Here is a 20181-nt window from a genome sequence, read left to right as displayed (position 1 = left end):
ACTCGATGGAAACCCTTGAGCTCATGGTTGCTGTCTGAAAATGCTTCTCAGGAAGCATCTGATCTGTCCCTATTCAGGACAGCTCATGAAAGACCAACAGAGTCATGTATTTTGGTAAAGCCACTGTATTGACAAGTAATTGACAAGATGTCATAACCAGCTAGATGAAGCCATCCAACCCAATGAGGAAAATCCAAGTTCTTTGGATTTAGTTTCTGTTTTCTCCTCCATTGTTCCTTAATGGCTTCATGCAGAAACTAGAAGGTAACCCAGTGTCTGGGGTGTCCATTCAATCCCTGAATCTTCCAATTGAAATAAATGGGTGCTTTAGACGCAGAACGAACGTGATATTACTGTACAAATACACAACTCCACAGCATGAGAAATACAATTTGACCTTCGACAGCCCATGCCCCACTCTCTTTTTGGGGAGAGAGACCTTTGTTGAAGGAGGCTTGAAACTCCACTGGATTTAGAAGACCTGGGTGAGGCCTGTTCCGAGACTATAATACAACTCAGGCTCAGGCAGGCTGAGGGGAACAACGCCTGCCAGGTCTTCTTTCCTCCAGAAATTATTAAGGGTTAAAGTTAAATGCACTTTGACCTTGAGTTTAATTACTAATGAGTATAGCTGTTTACATTTGAATTGTGACAAGTGTTTGCGTATATACCTGTATGCGTATACAATCTGCTCATTACTTTGCTTCATTTCCCTCAAGGGACTCTATCTCTATACTCTGAAATAAAAATAAATTCCCCCATGATTTAAACTCGCACCCTCTGAATCCTAGGTCAGTGCTTTCCCCCAAAACCATCACTGTCATGGGGCAGAGGCTCAAGCCCAGATCTTGAAATTCCCCCAGTCCCATGCTCTGGCCTCCTGGGCAGTCAGCTGGAGCAGGTAGGAGGGCACCATTTAGATGGACACCCCATAAAAAGCACTGTGTGTCAACGGAGTATGCTGAGCGAGAAAAGCTCCCCTTCTCCAAAGGTCAGTGATCCTGCTGAGGCGGGAGCACAGAGCCTGGCCGGTTCCCAGCTTGCACTCAGGGACTCCTGCACCAGTGTTTCTCAGACCTGGTGCCGGGGCGTGCAGTCCTTATAAACAATCCAGGCCCAAATGGAAGATCTGCATTTTGTTATCCAGGGAAACGAGGCCAAGATGAGGAAAACAAATCAAGTAGCCCAGGAATTAAGGGATTCTGATTTACAAGACTCCCGTCTCTCTCTACTGCAGGGCGGGGTAGGAGCTTGCCCAGGACGTTCACAAGCATTGGGAGGGTGTCTCTCCTGCAGCAGGGCTGACTTGGGGCTGCTTCCCACCAAGCTCTAGCCACCAGCAGCCTGTCTACACTCAGGACGTTCTTAGTTGCCTAGAGGATTGCCCTGCCAGATGGAAAATCCTAGAAGCTGACTTAAAAAGCACACCGTAGTGAAATATGCGAGAATGACTGGAATGGCTAAGCTGATAATAATTTGGAAGCTAAAAGTAAAAATAATTATTATAACTCTGACCTGCCCTGTGTTAAACCTATACCCTACCACAAGAAGGGAATTTACTGCAGCTGAAGTCTGATGAACAATGCCTGGACTTTGGATCAGGCAGCTAAAAAGAGAGCAGTTCATTCATAAAACAGACTCAGTGTCTTCCAGTTTTAGGGATGCCTCCTATAGAGAACCTTAGTCCTACTGAATGCACTATATACCCTGTGCTATGAAGTGCTGTTCTCTGGAAATGCAGCCTCTAGCTATAAACCACAATTGACAAGTTTATTTCTGTTAGTTACAAACTACTGAAATATTGCATTTTATGGTCTATATGGAAATCAGCATATTTCACAGCAGGAGCCTGATACTCTTGCTTTAGGAATGGGATCATTTTACAATGGAAAAATATTTTTATGTGTTTTCATATTTGGAAACCTGCACTGATTTCCTGAATGCTCAACTGTGTGTGTGTGTGTGTGTGTGTGAAGTTTACTGGCTTTGTAATAAGAGTGGGGCAAGTTAGGAGTGGAGGTAAGGAGAATAAGGTCTATTGTTTACTAGGATAACAAGGGGGAGGGCAATTCAAAATGATTACTGGAAAAGCTGAAATGAACAATATCAAAGATGATTTTGATTTCCACGTTTCCATATAATTTGGTCCTTAAATCAAGGTTATAGTTTTATTTTCCTCTTGTCTCTTTTTTTTTTTTCCTCGATTCTTTAAATGGAGGATTCTTGGCTGTTGAAATGGAACCTTGAATTAGAAGGCACAGATCAGGGCAGAAAACCAAACAAGAGGTCTGGTGATGGGGTCAGGGCTTTGGGGGCTTTGCCACTCAACAGACCCAAGAATGTGGAAATACCATTGACTTTCCCAGAGCCTCAGTCTATTTGGGAGTCATTCCCAGTTGTTTTATGCAATTATTCGTGATCTTCCAAAAGGTGAGCAATTCAAGTGTGCCATTAGGCCACTCGAATGTCATAAATTATTTCATTTTGAAAAATTTCAAGTATGTGACTATTACTCACACAGAAAAGTCAGCTTCCATTTTCTATTATTAAGAACGAAAGAAGTTGTGAGAGAACTACTCCCTTGATACTCTCTTGGACAAATGGCTATTACAAAATCTACAACGGTTAATCTGAGGAAATTGGTTTCTCCATACCCCTCCTTCAGTGAACATTAATAAAAAAGGAAGACAGTGAGGAGAGAACTGCAGGGCCCTGGCTTCTGAACTTCAACCTAGCGTCACGTAACCTCTTATTCCACCTCCTTCTGGCTGCCCTTGTTTATCTTTAATATACGGTCACCGGACGACCTGCTTAGGCGGGTCCTTTCTCCATCCGAATCGGTGGTGGCTGAATATTACATATAACGATGTCTGTGGCTGAAGTTACACAATGCTCCAACAACCACTCAAGAATCACAGCTGTTCTGGTGTCCCGGGTATTGACCCAGCCTGTATCTTCTACACCATCAGAGAGCCTAGTGGTGATGTCATTCATTTTGACTGTCACTTGCCTATCGTGGGAAATCTCATTCTCCCCTCTAACCACACCCCATGTTATTATGAGGCAAGGTTCCTGCTTTCAAGGAGCACGAGAGAGAACAAGATTCGCTCAGCACCGAAGCACCTTTTTCTTGTGAAATGCCCCCGAAGAAGCGTGTTTCACAAACCTGAGTACTTACGACTTGAACGGTACTCACTTTGTAGAAGCTCTGCTGGTCGGGTCGCTCCACTCTGAAAAGAAAATGCACAGACATTTACCATCCATGTTTTCTACTGTCAGATGATCATTCTGAATGAAATTGGTCTTGAACATGCAGCCCTTCCAGTTATACCCTTTCACAGAATCCTGCCATGAATAACAGATGGGAGAAAAAAGAAACCAATTGGATGTGTCACAATGTGACTTTTTATTATTGTTGTTATTCCATGTTTTCATGATATTAGGTAGGAAAGAGAAGAAAGTGAGGGAGGAGAGGAGATGCTGGGATCAAGAAGGATTTTTTCAAAACACCTACTTTGTAAGGCGAATCCTGGGGTCAGATGCTGGGATTCCTATAAGGAAGAACACATACAATACAAACATTAGTTAAATGATACAAGAGAAACAAAAGGTCTATTTGTTATCGCTGAAGATATAACTTGACTGATGTTGGCCAATAGGAAACCACTGTTAAGGATTCCATTAATTAGGCTACTGTCTGCAGCTCTATTTGAAGGATAAACATTTGCCAGCCAAACCAGCTACAACACGGCCATAACTGCCATTTTATCAGAATTACACATGACTGGTATCTATCTGGAAATGTGTGCAAAATGGGAACAAATGACCCATATGTGTGAGAGTCAAGTGTATAATTTCTCACTTAGCTAGGCAATGACACCTCTATGGAAGTAAAGGGGACTCGGTTCAGACAAACAAGTGATTGTGATTTTTGTAGAAGTGTAAATAACACTGTAATTAATAGATTTGCTCAGTTGTTCTATTTTATAGAAACAACTCCAATTTTCTACCTTGACGGTGACACACATGCAGTAGATGTATCTTATTTTCACAAGAGACACGTTCTTAAAACTTCATCACAAATTTGGTGAAGTACAGGAAGCAATTTGAACTATGCAAGTGGAACGAATTATCTAAAGGGATTTAAATTTTATTTGAAAGTCACCCTCAACACAATTCATTCAGGGTTTTGAGAAATCCGGATTTGCACACATCGGGCTCTCTGGGAGCATGGACACCTGTGTGGATTCTGACACGACTTGCAGGCAGAAGCTCTGCCTTGATGCACAGGGCACGCACAGCTCCTTGCAGATGGAGGAGAGAATATCAAAGGCAAAGCAAGTGTTCCGAAACTGGAGACAATGAATTCAAGCAAATACAAGAACTCGTTATATCAAGAACGTATATATTATATATATATATATATATATATATATATATATATATATATATATATATAATATATACACACATACACACACACACACACACACACACGTATGTATAACTGAATCACTCTGCTGTACACCTGAAACTAACACAACATTGTAAATCAACTACAGTTCAATAAAAAAACTTTAAAAAGAAGAATTAGTTATATCAACCTGCTGCAAGTAATCTACTCTTTAAGGCTAATCTTGCCACCCTATGGAATAAAAATAAGATCACAGCATAATTTATCTTTAAGAGAAGTAAGCAAGAACAATGATGCTGTGTTTGAATCAAAAGTAAACTTTCCAATCGATTTAGCATGATTCTGTTGCCCAAGAGACTTATCTTCTGGCATGATTACTACTCCAGAAGATGACCATAAACTCCACAAGAGATGGAAAAGGCCTCTCAACTAAAGGGCTGTCACCAAGCCCACATAGCTAAAAGCCTTCTTCCCCTCGCTGCTAGACAACTGACTTTTGACATTAGACCCTAACAAGCTTGGCCATTTGATTCCCACCCGTTAGCAAATCATAGATGGTGAGAAAGGGGAAACACTTCTAGAGGCACAGCCACTAGGAAAATTGGGATGAGAAAACCGACAGCACAGGGGGCCAAAGAAAATGACACAGCAAAGTTAGAACTTAAAAAGCACAAGAGTCTATGGCCATTCAATATAGAGGCAAGCATTCCTAGCCATCTCAATAGCTCCCAAGGACACAATTAGAGCATAGTATAATATTACAGCACTCTACAATAACTGATGCAATAATGACAAGTGATCAAGAAAGGCTAAAGCATGTTCAGGATAATTTTTATAGGAAGTCAGGAAAATATGAATTACATTTCAAAATGATTCCTATTACGTGATTCCTATGGAAGGATAACCTTTGGTTATCCAAGAATTTCAATTATCCAGATCACCTCATTTCCCAGAGTGCCAAATAAATGAGGAGTTAACCATTTGCACGTCCTTAATGATATACCAATATTTCTACCTGTTATTTTTTTAAAGAGATTTCATTACAATTGTATACGGCAAGTTTGGGCTTGTATATCTGGGGTGCTGGCCCCTTCCGCCGTGCAAGCTCTGTCGTGAATGGAAGAAACGGATGCTTTCTGAGAGGGTGGTGTCACCTAGTCCTGGTGCAAGCACTGAGGAAAGGGCCAGCACCCCAGGTACATGTATTTGCTGGAGACACCCACGTTTTGGAAGATGGAATTTGAACTGGAGCATCTGCAAATCGGTGTGATAAAACATCACCAGAACACCTGGATCTGAAGACTGGTTCACTCGTTTATTAGCTGAGTGATTCTGAGCATATTACTTGACTCTGCACCTTAGTTTCCTCCTCTGTAAATTAAGGAGAGTCAAATTACCGACCTCTTTGAGTGATAGTGAGGATTCAATTATTTACTATGTATTAAGTGCTTAGAACCAGGCGAGGCACATCGAAGCATTATACGCATTGTTAATATTATTGTGATTTAAAATGTACTTTTCTTTCAAACCAACATTTTGGCAGGAATCAAGCGAAACAAAAGAGTGGGTGGGTAGCCATCCTGGCTTCACCATTTTATCCCACTTGCTTCTACCTTTATCATGTGGTTGATGGTAGCACAGATAATTGGCCAAAAATGCAAATCAGGCCTGATTCCAAATTGTGCACTTACTACAAGAGCCCATTTCAACAACCAGTTCTATTGTAAACACTTGCAAATGTCAAAATTGCGACTTGCACGAATTATCTCCAAAATTGGAGAACACAGCTAAAAACTGCAATCGCTGTACAAGTGCTGGATTCAGTGCCCAAAACAGATGAATTGATCCCTTGGCTGAAATGCCAGGAAGAAGGATACCAAGCCCAGGGATGTCTGACGAGGGAGAGTGGTGCTCCAGGAAGGAATGACATACCCCAGGACAGGGACAGAGGGGGTGGCCGCTCACAGTTCTGACCCCTTTCAAAGGTGGGAGGGGATAATTAAACACAGTTTAGGCCAATGTTACTCTCAAAACGATGACTCTGAAAACTAAAGGATGTGATTGGGTTTCTCTTACAAATAAAGTCCAAACTCCTTGGCTGGCATTCAAGGCCTTTCCCAGAGATGCACTTATTTGCCTGGGGTTTGTGTCTCTCTGCTCCCCATCACACAAACCAGGATCCAGCCACTCGAGACTGTAATAGTCTGCATCCCATCACATCCCTTGGGTGCCTTTGCCACCCTGTTCTGCATGGAGTGTTCTTCTCTGGGGCCCTTCTCCACCTGTCAAAGTTGTAAGCAGCCTCCAGGTGCTGCCACCTCTGAGCACTTCGTCAGTGCCCCCAGGGAGTGTTAGATCCTTCCTGGGCCTTTTATTCTCTATGAAGACATGTGCTACATTGTTCTGTCGTTTTGTGTTTTTCTTCATCCCTAATTTTAAGACTATCATATGTTCTCAGTACGTGGTTTTTGAATAAATGGACGAATGGGTGGATGGATGGATGGATGGGTGGGTGGGTGGATGGATGGATGGATGGGTGGGTGGGTGGGTGGATGGATGGGTGGATGGATGGGTGGATGGATGGGTGGATGGATGGATGGATGGGTGTATGGGTGGGTGGATGGATGGGTGGATGAATGGATGGATGGGTGGATGAATGGGTGGATGGATGGGTGGATGGATGGGTGGATGGATGGGTGGATGGATGGGTGGGTGGGTGGATGGATGGGTGGATGGATGGGTGGATGAATGGGTGGATGAATGGGTGGGTGGATGAATGGATGGGTGGATGGATGGGTGGATGGATGGGTGGATGGATGGGTAGATGGATGGGTGGATGGATAGGTGGGTGGGTGGATGGATGGGTGGATGGATGGATGGATGGATGGGTGGATGGGTGGATGGGTGGATGGATGGGTGGATGGATGGGTGGATGGATGGGTGGATGGATGGGTGGATGGATGGGTGGATGGGTGGGTGGATGAATGGGTGGGTGGATGGGTGGATGAATGGGTGGATGGATGGGTGGGTGGATGGGTGGATGGATGGGTGGATGAATGGGTGGATGGATGGGTGGGTGGATGGGTGGATGGATGGGTGGATGGATGGGTGGATGGGTGGGTGGATGAATGGATGGGTGGGTGGATGAATGGATGGATGGGTGGATGGATGGATGGGTGGATGGATGGGTGGATGGGTGGGTGGATGAATGGATGAATGGATGGATGGGTGGATGGATGGGTGTATGGGTGGGTGGATGGATGGGTGGATGAATGGATGGATGGGTGGATGAATGGGTGGATGGATGGGTGGATGGATGGGTGGATGAATGGGTGGATGGATGGGTGGGTGGGTGGATGAAAGGGTGGATGGATGGGTGGATGAATGGGTGGATGAATGGGTGGGTGGATGGATGGTTGGGTGGATGGGTGGGTGGGTGGATAGATGGGTGGGTGGATGGGTGGGTGGATGGGTGGATGGATGGGTGGATGAATGGATGGATGGATGGATGAATGGGTGGATGGATGGGTGGATGAATGGGTGGATGCATGGGTGGATGGATGGGTGGGTGGATGGATGGGTGGATGGATGGGTGGGTGGATGGATGGATGGGTGGGTGGGTGGATGGATGGGTGGGCGGATGGATGGATGGGTGGGTGGGTGGATGGATGGGTGGATGGATGGGTGGATGGGTGGATGGATGGATGGGTGGATGGATGGATGGGTAGATGGATGGGTGGGTGGGTGGATGGATGGGTGGATGGGAGGATGGATGGGTGGGTAGATGGATGGATGGGTGGGTAGATGGATGGATGGGTGGATGAATGGGTGGATGGATGGTTAATTGGATGGAAGGAAGGAAGAAAAGAAGGAAGACATTATTTTTTTCTTTTAAAGTGTGTTACTAGAATATCCATGTCTACTCAGGCATTTTAAAAACTGATGGTGAGAAAAAATTCTTACTGAGAGCAAGTGAGGAAAAAAATTATATGAAACATTTGAGTAGAACTGTAGGAGAAAAAGTTCTGTCAATATGGTGTGTTGGTGTGTGAAGATCTGCCTGCTTGTGAACGAGGACTACAAGTGATACACAAAAGTGAAAACTGATCCATTAGACTGAAGAGTATAGGGGTTTCTAATTAAAAACAATCTTGGATGTTGTTCCACCATCTGCTGGGTCTTTCTTAAGGGATGAGTTCACTCCTCTCTCCAGTCCACAAGCTCTGGGCACAGTAGCTTGGCCAGTGGTGGTGCTCTAGGCATTAGGATTCGCATGCCAGCGTCTGGTGGACATTCTCTTAAAGATGCTCTTTCAATAAAATGCTATTTGTATTAACAGCCCGAGGGACACGAGAGAGTCTACATTTTATGGCGCTTAGAACACCAAGGCCATTTCTATTTTTAAGAATCCAACGGGAAGATTGGTATAACTGACATCAGATCAAGGAAAATGGAGCAAGGAAGATAACTGACCTGTCCTGGGATGGAAAATGTGCTCTGCTCAGAGTTTCCAGAAGTATGCATGGCAGTGAGAGGAGTAGGCCAGGGATGGGTCATCTCCTGATGAGGAAAAACAAAGCAACTTTATTTGCGGGCACTTCGAAAAATGAAACACCTTCTTGGCACTAAACATGGTAGGCCCTTTCTAAATACTTACTGACTTAATTGGCCTACTTTTTTTCAGGGGAACATTCGGTCCCTTCCCCTGCTCCACACTGGTGCTTGAAGCCTATCTGCGAGACAAAGGGCCATCCCACATCCAATTGCACATTGTCAGTGACGGTGAGCTCACTACCGCTCAAAGCAGCCTGTCCCGTGTTGAGACAGCCAGATCACACTATTCTTCCTGGCTGGGAGCTAAAAGCCTGTCTCCCGGGAGTTTCTACCTCTGGATCGTATTTTGAAGCCGCACAGAACTCATCACCTCTTCTTTCGCCTGAGAAGCTGTTGGGAGACAGCAGCCATATCCCCTGGTGCTGTCTTTTCGCCAGGAGGACACATGGGTGGCTTGTTCATTCACTGATCAAGAACCTTCTACTTTTCTTCTAATGCTTGAGTTCAGCGTTCTGTCAACTATCTCAGGCGCTCCCAGGAGGAAGTCCGCATTGCCTGGGCTCCTCTAACTCGTGGTATCCTGTTTCAGGTGTGATCTGCCAGCTCAGGGGAGGGCACCATCACCACCCTCGTTCTGGATGCTCTGATAGTCATTTCTCTTGATGTAGCCTAACAGATAGTGACAAGATTGCAGCCATGCTATTGACACAGTGTGTTTGTGAGTTCAAGTCTTAACGTTGGAAAAGCCCCTCTGGTGCCCACTCTCTGCTATCAGCGGGGGCACCTTCTCAGTTCTTTCAAACGCTCCTTTTGAAAAGAGGTGCTGTTCAAATCTTGCTTGAGTCTTAGGGCTCGTGGCCAACGTGCTTTACCTGAAGAGTGGGGATAATTAAATCACATGCTCAACACCCCGGCCTCAGAGAGATGACAAAGTTTGTGAAGCAGGAGGGTGCCAGCCTGTGCTGGATTCATCAAACATTTTGGTATATAAACATTAAATCTAAAAATCAATGTAATGATGGAAATGAAGGAGAGCTTGGAGGGTGGGGTGGATCAAAGTTTATGAAAGGCCTTTTTAATGAGTTAGTTATAAAATACTTTTTCCCAGTCTTTATGGGTAACATAATTAGTCATTTCAAAGGTAATATTAATAACTCTCAGGTAGCACTAAAACATGTTTTTTTCCCCTTCTATAATTATCCAGTTCAGAAAGAGTCTTTGATGTATGCAGAGCTGTAATGCAACGAGATACTTCACAGATTCATTCACAGTGGCACTGCTGCAGCAGAATTTGTAAGTACAGTTCAGAGGAGCCCTGACACAGATTATTCTACCTGGCGCTATTTAAAAAGAGGCTGTAAGTACATTAAAAATGCATACAAGATTTAGAGGGGATGCTTAACCTACTTAAGAGATAGACTATTTCCAAGTGTTTTCGAGTTGTGCATTTGTACGCAGTTGATAACGTTCGTGACAAATGCTACTTATGTATTCATCAAAACTGGCCCAAAGTAACTCTACGTGACAACAGTTTAAAGCTGAATTTCCAGATACTCTGTGTCTTTAAAATACTCAATGATTTCTTTTAAATTTTATATAGTTTTTCCTGAGTAAGGCTGGTCTTCTCCAATATTAGTCCCATCATTTAAAACCGTGGTCCCCAACCCCTGGCCCGCAGACCGGTACTGGTCCGTGGCCTGTTAGGAACCAGGCCGCATAGCAGGAGGGGAGCAGCGGGCGAGCGAGCGAAGCTTCATCTGCTGCTGCCATCGCTCGCAGTATCACCTGAACCATCCCTCCCATCCCGTCCATGGAAAAATTGTCTTCCACGAAACCGGTCCCTGGTGCCAAAAAGGTTGGGGACCACTGATTTAAAAGACACAGGTCCTATTGAGCCAGAGTCAACCAAAGGGCAGCAAGCCCCAGCCTGGGATAGGCGTACTGTCTCTTCAGCAACCACGGAGCAGGCCTCGATCAACGAGAGGCTTCGTTATCCGTCCCTTTCCATCACTGGCTTTTAGAGGTGTGCCTCTGGATTTATTCAAAAGTGTTTCAGACACCTGGATGGATGAATCGCTTCTCGAAAGTGTACCTTCTCCCCCAGGTCTGCTGTATTTATTGGGCGGCAGAATGGGATGATCTTGAGTTACTGTCGGAGCACGCTGCCCCGCTGGCCAATCCACACGAAGCTATTGATACGTACACTGTCACATTTTCAATGACAACTGAGTCTCTGTATTTGAGAACGTGAGATTTCATGAAGCAGCAAGCTGGCTCCGTGGCACCACCAATGCATTTGATTAAGATAGGGAGGAGGCAGCTGAAAGGAACATAATTTCCTGAAAGACTGTCTTCAGCAAAGAACCTCGGTGCAAGCTCTTCCACTTCTCAAAATGAGTTAGACCTGGAACGTGCACGAAGCTCACAGCGGATTTTTCATTGTGATTCTTTTCACTCACACGTGAAGGATATTAATCTGTTTTTATGTTCTTGCTACTCCCAAGATAAGAACACGCACCCACCCTGATCCACCTGTACTAATCCTCTTCCTGTTCAGCAGGTGGGGATGAGCACCTGCTCCAAAGTGTTGCCAAGGCTTTGGCAACAGGCTCCAGGGCTGAGCACCTGTACTCAACACAAGCATGACTGCTCCGCTAACCCCAAAATTACACACACACACACACACACACACATACACGCACACGATATTGGTCTGAAACTCCTTCATCTCTGGGCTCCTTTGATCCTCCCCGAGAGAGACAAAGCAGGGATTCATCCCCCCACTGGGCAGTCGACGTAGTGGAGGCTGCAAGAGGTAGGGCCTCACACTGGCCGTAAGCGATCGCTGGGGATCGGGTCCACAGTGCACACTCTTTCCACGACACTACATGTGTCTCCCCTTCGTGAGGCTGACTAACGTGTTTTGTGGAGAAAGGACCAAGTAAGCAATGCTGGTTTATTTTTCAGTATTTCACAAGCAGTAGAGCATTCGACACAATTTCTGACAATAGGGCAGATGCTTACACTCCTGTGATCTGAAGACTCCCTAGTCAAACCCAGAAAAATCAGAAAAGGCCCTTTTCCACCAGCGGTTATTTTCCAAGCATATCCTCCAGGACTAGGACTTGAGCAAAGCCAAAAGAACTTGTGGGCAGCCCTGCTTTGCCCAACTTAGAAACAGAAACGGGGTGCCCCACCACGTGCTGAGGGGCAGAACACAGTCTGAACTCCAGACTCTGCTGATCTCAAATGCATCCCATACTTATCGAACACAGAGCTGGCTGTTATTTCAAGTATCTAGTATGTTGTCCCAAGACTTGTCTTATTCACCTATCTCCAGTGCCTAGTCCGTAATAACTGGCTAATATGAGATATTATCATTAGTTTCTGAAGTTTCTATGTGTGAATTACCATATTATTAATAAGAATAATATCAATATTTACCAACTGATTACAATCTGTCAGGCACTTAGTTCTCACTCTTGGACTTTCTGTACCACAAACTAAAGAGGCAGGGGATTAGCATCATACTTATTGGACAGATGAAACAGTCACAAAGAGGTGAAGTCCCTTTGATGGATTCCCTGCATTTTGTTCTATTAACTTGTACTATTATGTACCAGTCACCAGGATCCAGAAAGCATAAAAAGTCAAGTTCCTTCCAGTGAAGAGCTCACTCTGCTTGACACACTAAGGTGTCAGGGAGGAGTTCTCTGTGTGAGGCGTTGGGAAAGGCTTCATGGTGAAGGCAAGGGGAGCAGTGTCTGTGCACGTACGTGTGTGTATGTGTGTGTCTGTGTGTGAATAATAATAATAATAATGGCTCACGTTTTATTGAGCCCTTTGGTTGAAACAAATGCTTTCAGAAACATGTCATTCAATCAATAACTTAAGAACAAACATATAGAATGTCTGCATATCAAAATTGCAGGTGACACTAAACCGTGAGCATTCAAAACTCAGAAAGATCTTGCAAAACTGGCCTGAAGCCAGTAAGATGAAGTTTAACAGAGGTAAATGAAAACTGCAATTATATTCTACAAACCAAGTGTGAAATTGCAAAACGAGAAAGACCACCTGACTTAGCTGTAATTCATGGGCTAAAAACCTAAAGATTTTAGTTGACCCCTCAGTAAATTTGAGGGATTTGGCAGCCAAAAGAACCAATGTCAACTCAGGTGATATTTAGGTAAGCATGATGCCCAGAATGTGGAAGGTAACAGTCGGTTGTACAATAACAGTACATTGTATGAGACAGACCACATCTGAAACAGAGCGTGCCACCTGGATGCCCCATTTCAGCAGGGGCATTGGAATCTCTTAAAAGGGACGGTTACCACAACATTTGTAAATGCCCTTTAAGAGAAGGGGGAAAGTTTAGTCTACGGAAAAGGGAGGCTGAGGGAAGGTGTGAGAGGTGCATTCAGATACCCGAAGGGTTGGCACATGGAAGAGATTTGGGACCTGCTTTGTGGACCAAGAGGTTAGGACTAGCCCTATGGGTAGATGTTATTAGGGAAACAATTTTAGCTCAAACTAAGAAAGAATTTCCACTTGTGTGAGATTTCCAACCACAGAGCCTACTGCTTTAGAAGGCAGTGAGTGGCCCATATCTAAAAGGCGGGATAGCCCCTGGCTAGGGTACTGGGAAAGGGATTCCTAGAAAGGCAGGGGTAGTGGTGGGGCTAGTGGACCAACTGCACTGCCTTACACAATCATGTGATTATATTCTTTATCTCTGTAAAGTCAGTGATATTGATGAGAAGATGCAAAACTGAAAATGGACCAGTGGGGTTTTTTACGTGACATATAAACATGGCTGACCAAACTGGCTAAGGAAATTGATCCTGTTCTCAGGGACGGTGGGGAAGTGCTGGGCACGAGGGGAGCCTGCTGTCTCACAGTGAGGCGGCTAACAGCCCAATCTGTCTGTTTGTTTGCTCGGCTCTTGGGAAGTCCACCAACAGTGGAACCATAGACTTTCCTGGGTTTGATCACTAACACTCCTCCCAAACCTCTCTAGCGGTCTCAAAACCCTGTTCCATTTAATTGAATGAATATTCTTCTGTTTGGAATGCTCTTAAGACAGTCTCCCGAGCTTGTATCTCTGATTTCTATGCAAGTGCTGGTAGGGAAGAAGTATAAAATCAACTGTTACATTAGACAAGACTTCCCAACAAGGAGCCAACACAAAATGCAATCCACCAGGAAAACAAACAAACAAAAAAGCCTAAATCTTTTAAAAGTTTCTAACAGTAAGTTATGATTTCATTGACGTGGTGTAAAAACCCTGGCACTATTCCTTCAAATAAATAAATGACTGCTTTATTCAAAACTCTTTATAGTGTTGGCAGTTGTTTCAGGGAATCTGGAAATTTTCTGCATTGGCCCCTGGACAGTACATGCAAAAAATCCAGCTCACACTGGATGCCTTTGTCCTGGCAGCCCCCAAACCAGGGTTCCACTAAAAAAGAGCCTAATTCTAATTTAGAATCGGGGAGCACAGAGGTCAATGACCCCACAGCTTCAGCATGTGCTCATTCAGACAATCTATTCATCTTCTTGCCATTGCCAGATGCAATCAATTCCACTTCATCCACTGAATGTAATGGGATGTGGATGGCCATATGCAGGACCTAGCCATGCAACTTCTTCTGGACCAGTTACCCCAAAGGCTGCAAAAGGGGGACAGACCACCACAGTGATATACTGGGCAGAATTCAACCAGATCCATCGAGTTCTGCAAATTTCGGCAACAGCAACCTGAGGCCACAGCCCATGCAACTAATGGAATTTGACTCCCAACAGATGATTGCCTTGTAAATATCGATCCTTATCAGGACATCTGTCTCAATTAGTTGAACCAATCAGAACAGAAAACTGGCCGTCCCACTAGAAAATGCTGTTAGACTGAAATTGCCTTCTTTGGTAAAGGCAATATTCATACCAGTTCAAGGGTAAGAAATGTAAGAACTGGCCATCGAGAAATGTTTTGCAAAGATCAGGGGCAAAAAGGAAACCTAGGTGGAGGGCTTCTGCTCAAGAGTCCAGTTCAGGCATCAGAGGAATCTGAGGTTTCTCAAAGGCCATTTCTTACCTTTTTCGAGTTTCTAGCTCTTCTGTTTCAAATTAGTTTACCATTAAGTACATCCAAATGACCATCATTTAAAATATACTGGCTTGATTGTGTGTGTGTGTGTGTGTGTGTGTGTGTGTGTATATATCATCCATGTTCCTGCAAATGCCATTATTTCATTCTTTTTATGGCTGAATACTATTACATTATATATATATATATATATATATATATATATATATATATACACACACACACACACACACACACCCCCCCCACATCTTCTTTATCCATTCATCTGTTGATGGACATTTAGGCTGCTTCCATGTCTTGGTTATTGTAAACAGTGCTGCAATGAACATTGGGGTGCATGTTTTCTCCGGGTATACGCCCAGTAGTTGGATTTCTGTATCAAATGTTAGCTATATTTTTAGTTTTTTAAGGAACCTCCATACTGTTCTCCATAGTGGCTGCACCAATTTACAGTACGTTCCCACCAACAGTGCAGGAGGGTTCCCTTTTCTCCACACCCCCTCCAGCATTTATTGTTTGTAGATTTTTTCAAGATGGCCATTCTGACTGGTGTGAGGTGATACCTCACTGCAGTTTTGATTTGCATTTCTCTAATAATTAGCAATGCTGAGCATCTTTTCATGTGCCTGTTGGCCATTTGTATGTCTTCTTTGGAGAAATGTCTATTTAGATCTTCTGCCCACTTTTTGATTGGGTTATTTGTTTTTTTGATATTGAGCTGCGTGAGCAGCTGTTTGTATACTTTAGAGATTAATCCACTGTTGGTTGCATCATTTGCAAATATTTTCTCCCATTCGGTAGGTTGTCTTTTTGTTTTGTTTATGGAATACTACTCAGCCATAAAAAAGAATGAAATAATGCCATTTGCAGCAACATGGATGGACCTAGAAATTATCATACTAAGTGAAGTAAGTCAGACAGAGAAAGACAAATATCATATGATATCAACTTACATGTGGAATCTAAAATACGACACAAATAACCCAAGTACCAATCAACAGATAACTGGTTTAAGAAGATGTAGTACATAAATACAATGGAATATTACTCAGCCATAAACAAGAATGAAATAATGCCATTTGCAGCAACATGGATGGACCTAGAGATTATCATACTAAGTGAAGTAAGTCAGACAGAGAAAGACAAACATCATATGATATCACTTATATGTGGAGTCTAAAAAAATGATACAAATGAACTTATTTACAAAATGGAAACAGACTCACAGACATAGAAAACAAACTTACAGTTACCAAAGGGCAAAGGTGGGGGAGGGATAAATTAGGAATTTGGGAGTAACATATACACACTATTATATATATAAAATAGATAACCAACAAGGACCTACTGTATAGCACAGGGAACTATACTCAATAGTTTGTAATAATCTATATGGGGAAAGAATCTGAAAAAGAATATATACATATATATATATATATACACACACACATACACATATATATGAATATATATATTCAGTTTTATATATGTACAACTGAATCATTTTGCTGTACACCTGAAACTAATACAGCATTGTAAATCAACTATGATTCAATAAAGACAAATAAATAAATAAAAATAAAATATACTGGCTTGAAACAATTCTCCGGGCTTTCATAATGTTACAGCCATGTTTTGTTTGTTTGTTTGTTTGTTTTTTGTCTTTTCTTTTTCAGAGCCATTTTACTGGATGGAATGACATGCTATATCCTCCTAGCATGAGATATTTCTTTACGGTTAACCTCCAGTTTGCTCCTTCAGCTCCAGGTCAGCTAAACCAACGTGATAAAACCTACACACCTTCACTGGCTTCTCCCCCCAGCAACATCTTGAATGATCTACTTTTAATTTCATTCATTCTAAAAACATTTATTGAGCGTCTACTCTCTGCAAGGCATCTAAGAGGTGGGCCGCTAGACCAGGTCCAGGCTCAGGGTGTGGCCGGACTCTAGGTAGCTAGAGTCTTCAAAATAAGAATGAGTGTAAGATAATGACACTTATTAGTTATCATTCAAAAGTAGAACTAAAATAAACTTGTCAGAGTTGGCTTTTTTTTTAAGAATAACATGCAATTCGTTATCATTTTCCCAGAATCACCAGAGATTTGTTGATCTCTCACTGCTGGACAGATACACAGTGTATATGCAGTGACACAGCAGTCATTAGAAAGCCAGCTTCTACTATAAGTGAAAGGCACTGGAGAACGACAACTCCAGACAAAGGGAGACAGAAGGATACATTTCTCTCAATCCCAGTCTAAGCCTTTTCAAAGACTTACACAAGATGTTAGTATTCCATTTCTAAGGGCTGCTGTAGCTTTTCAAACATGATAGCTTTCTTTCTTTCTTTTATTTATTTAATTTTGTCTGCGTTGGGTCTTCGTTGCTGCACGTGGGCTTTCTCTAGTTGCAGTGAGTGGGGGCTACTCTTCATTCCAGGGTGTGGGCTTCTCACTGCAGTGGCTTCTCTTGCGGAGCACGGGCTCTAGGCGCACGGGCTTTGGTAGTTGTGGTGCACGGGCTTAGTTGCTCCACGGCACGTGGGATCTTCCCGGACCAGGCCTCGAACCCGTGTCCCCTGCATTGGCAGGCGGATTCTTAACCACTGCGCCACCAGGGAAGTCCCCAGGTTCTGGGTTTTGAGAGTACTGCTTTTGGGGGAGGGCCCTTCCAGAGCCTCCTGTGCCCTTTCCTCCCCAGAGCCTGGGGATGAAGGCAACATCACTCTCACTGAACTTGCCCGAGATACTGCCCACAGAGCCAGGTGTATATGCCTTAAATTTTCTCATCTCTCTTTTGCAGGAACATTCACCTTATCTCTTTCTACCTACTTAGACTGATTTTTAGTTCTTTTTTATGTAGTTGGGGCACTGCTCAGAACCAGAATCGCATTTGACCAATATATTCTACAGAAGCCTCAGGATGGAAATAAGTTATTCAGATATACTCTAAACATGGTCAAGGGTACTAGTCGAAAATGTAAAACTAGACTTGGTTTTATTTAATGATAAGACTCAGAATGAAGACCTAGAGCAGATCTTAAGAGATAATCTATGTGGCTGCTTCCCACTAGCTATCTATTTTATATTTGGTAGTGTATATATGTCCATGCCACTCTCTTATTTCGTCCCAGCGTACCCTTCCCCTCCGGTGTCCTCAAGTCCATTCTCTACATCTGCGTCTTTATTCCTGAGCTGCCCCTAGGTTCTTCAGAACCATTTTTTTTTTAGATTCCATATATATATGTCAGCATACTGTATTTGTTTTTCTCTTTCTGACTTACTTCACTCTGTATGACAGACTCTAGGTCCATCCACCTCACTACAAATAACTCAATTTGGTTTCTTTTTTTTTTTAATTTTATTTTATTTATTGTTTTATACAGCAGGTTCTTAGTAGTTATCCATTTTATACACATCAGCGTATACATGTCAATCCCAGTCTCCCAATTCATCACACCACCACCACCAACCCCCACTGCTTTCCCCCCCTTTGTGCCCATACGTTTGTGCTCTACGTCTGTGTCTCTATTTCCGCCCTGCAAACCAGTTCATCTGTACCATTTTTCTAGGTTCCACATACATGTGTTAATATGCGATATTTGTTTTTCTCTTTCTGACTTACTTCACTCTGTATGACAGTCTCTAGATCCATCCACATCTCTACAAATGACCCAATTTCATTACTTTTTATGGCTGAGTAATATTCCATTGTATATATGTACCACAACTTCTTTATCCATTCCTCTGTCGATGGGCATTTAGGTTGCTTCCATGACCTGGCTACTGTAAATAGCGCAGCAATGAACACTGGGGTGCATGTGTCTTTTTGAATTATGGTTTTCTCTGGGTATATGCCCAGTAGTGGGATTGCTGGGTCATATGGTAATTCTATTTTTAGTTTTTAAAGGAACCTCCATCCTGTTCTCCATAGTGGCTGTACCAATTTACATGCCCACCGACAGTGCAAGAGGGTTCCCTTTTCTCCACACCCTCTCCAGCATTTGTTGTTTGTAGATTTTCTGATGATGCCCATTCTAACTGCTGTGAGGTGATACCTCACTATACTTTTGATTTGCATTTCTCTAATAATTAGTGATGTTGAACAGCTTTTCATATGCTTCTTGGCCATCTGTATGTCCTCTTTGGAGAAATGTCTATTTAGGTCTTCTGCCCATTTTTGGATTGGGTTGTTTTTTAATACAGCATGAGCTGTTTATATATTTTGGAGATTAATCCTTTGTCTGTTGTTTCGCTGGCAAATATTTTTTCCCATTCTGAGGGTTGTCTTTCCGTCTTCTTTGTAGTTTCCTTTGCTGTGCAAAAGCTTTTAAGTTTCATTAGGTCCCATTTGTGTATTTTTGTTTTTATTTCCATTACTCTAGGAGGTGGATCAAAAAAGATCTTGCTGTGATTTATGTCAAAGTGTGTTCTTCTTATGTTTTCCTCTAAGAGTTTTATAGTGTCTGGTCTTACATTTAGGTCTCTAATCCATTTTAACTTTATTTTTGTGTATGGTGTTAGTGTTCTAATTTCATTCCTTTATATGTAGCTGTCCAGTTTTCCCAGCACCACTTACTGAAGAGACTATCTTTTCTCCACTGTATATCCTTGCCTCCTTTGTCATAGATTAGTTGAACATAGGTGCATGGGTTACCTCTGGGCTTTCTATCCTGTTCCATTGATCTATATTTCTGTTTTTGTGCCAGTACCATATTGTCTTGATTACTGTAGCTTTGTAGTATAGTCTGAAGTCAGGGAGCCTGATTCCTCCAGCTCTGGTTTTTTCCCTCAAGACTGCTTTGGCTATTCGGTGTCTTTTGTGTCTCCATACAAATTTTAAGATTTTTTGTTCTAGTTCTGTAAAAAATGCCATTGGTAATTTGATAGGGATTGCATTGAATTTGTAGATTGCTTTGGGTAGTACGGTCATTTTCACAATATTGATTGTTCCAATCCAAGAACATGGTATATCTCTCCATCTGTTGATATCATCTTTAATTTCTTTCAACAGTGTCTTATAGTTTTCTGCATACAGGTCTTTTGTCTCCCTAGGTAGGTTTATTCCTAGGTATTTTATTCTTTTTCTTGCAATGGTAAATGGGA

At 42.9% G+C, this 20181-nt stretch overlaps 1 protein-coding gene across 4 annotated transcripts in view; it reads right to left on the bottom strand.

Moving 5' to 3' along the window:
- Window positions 1-20181, bottom strand: part of AFF2 (ALF transcription elongation factor 2) — a 486511-nt gene that overhangs the window by 145860 nt on the left and 320470 nt on the right. For 2 of the 4 annotated variants that reach the window (XM_082445730.1, XM_082445731.1), the window contains exons 5-7: window positions 8888-8974; window positions 3515-3551; window positions 3197-3230 (exon numbers count right to left, since the gene is read on the bottom strand). In XM_082445730.1, the coding sequence (XP_082301856.1) occupies window positions 3197-3230; window positions 3515-3551; window positions 8888-8974 (158 nt within the window). The remainder of the gene's footprint in view (window positions 1-3196; window positions 3231-3514; window positions 3552-8887; window positions 8975-20181) is intronic. The other 2 variants (XM_082445732.1, XM_082445733.1) reach the window with 1 other exon arrangement.

Source organism: Balaenoptera physalus (assembly GCF_965194825.1).
Source record: "Balaenoptera physalus genome assembly, chromosome: X".
In the NCBI taxonomy this organism is placed as follows: domain Eukaryota; kingdom Metazoa; phylum Chordata; class Mammalia; order Artiodactyla; family Balaenopteridae; genus Balaenoptera; species Balaenoptera physalus.
This window is presented reverse-complemented; position numbering and strand designations above follow the sequence as displayed.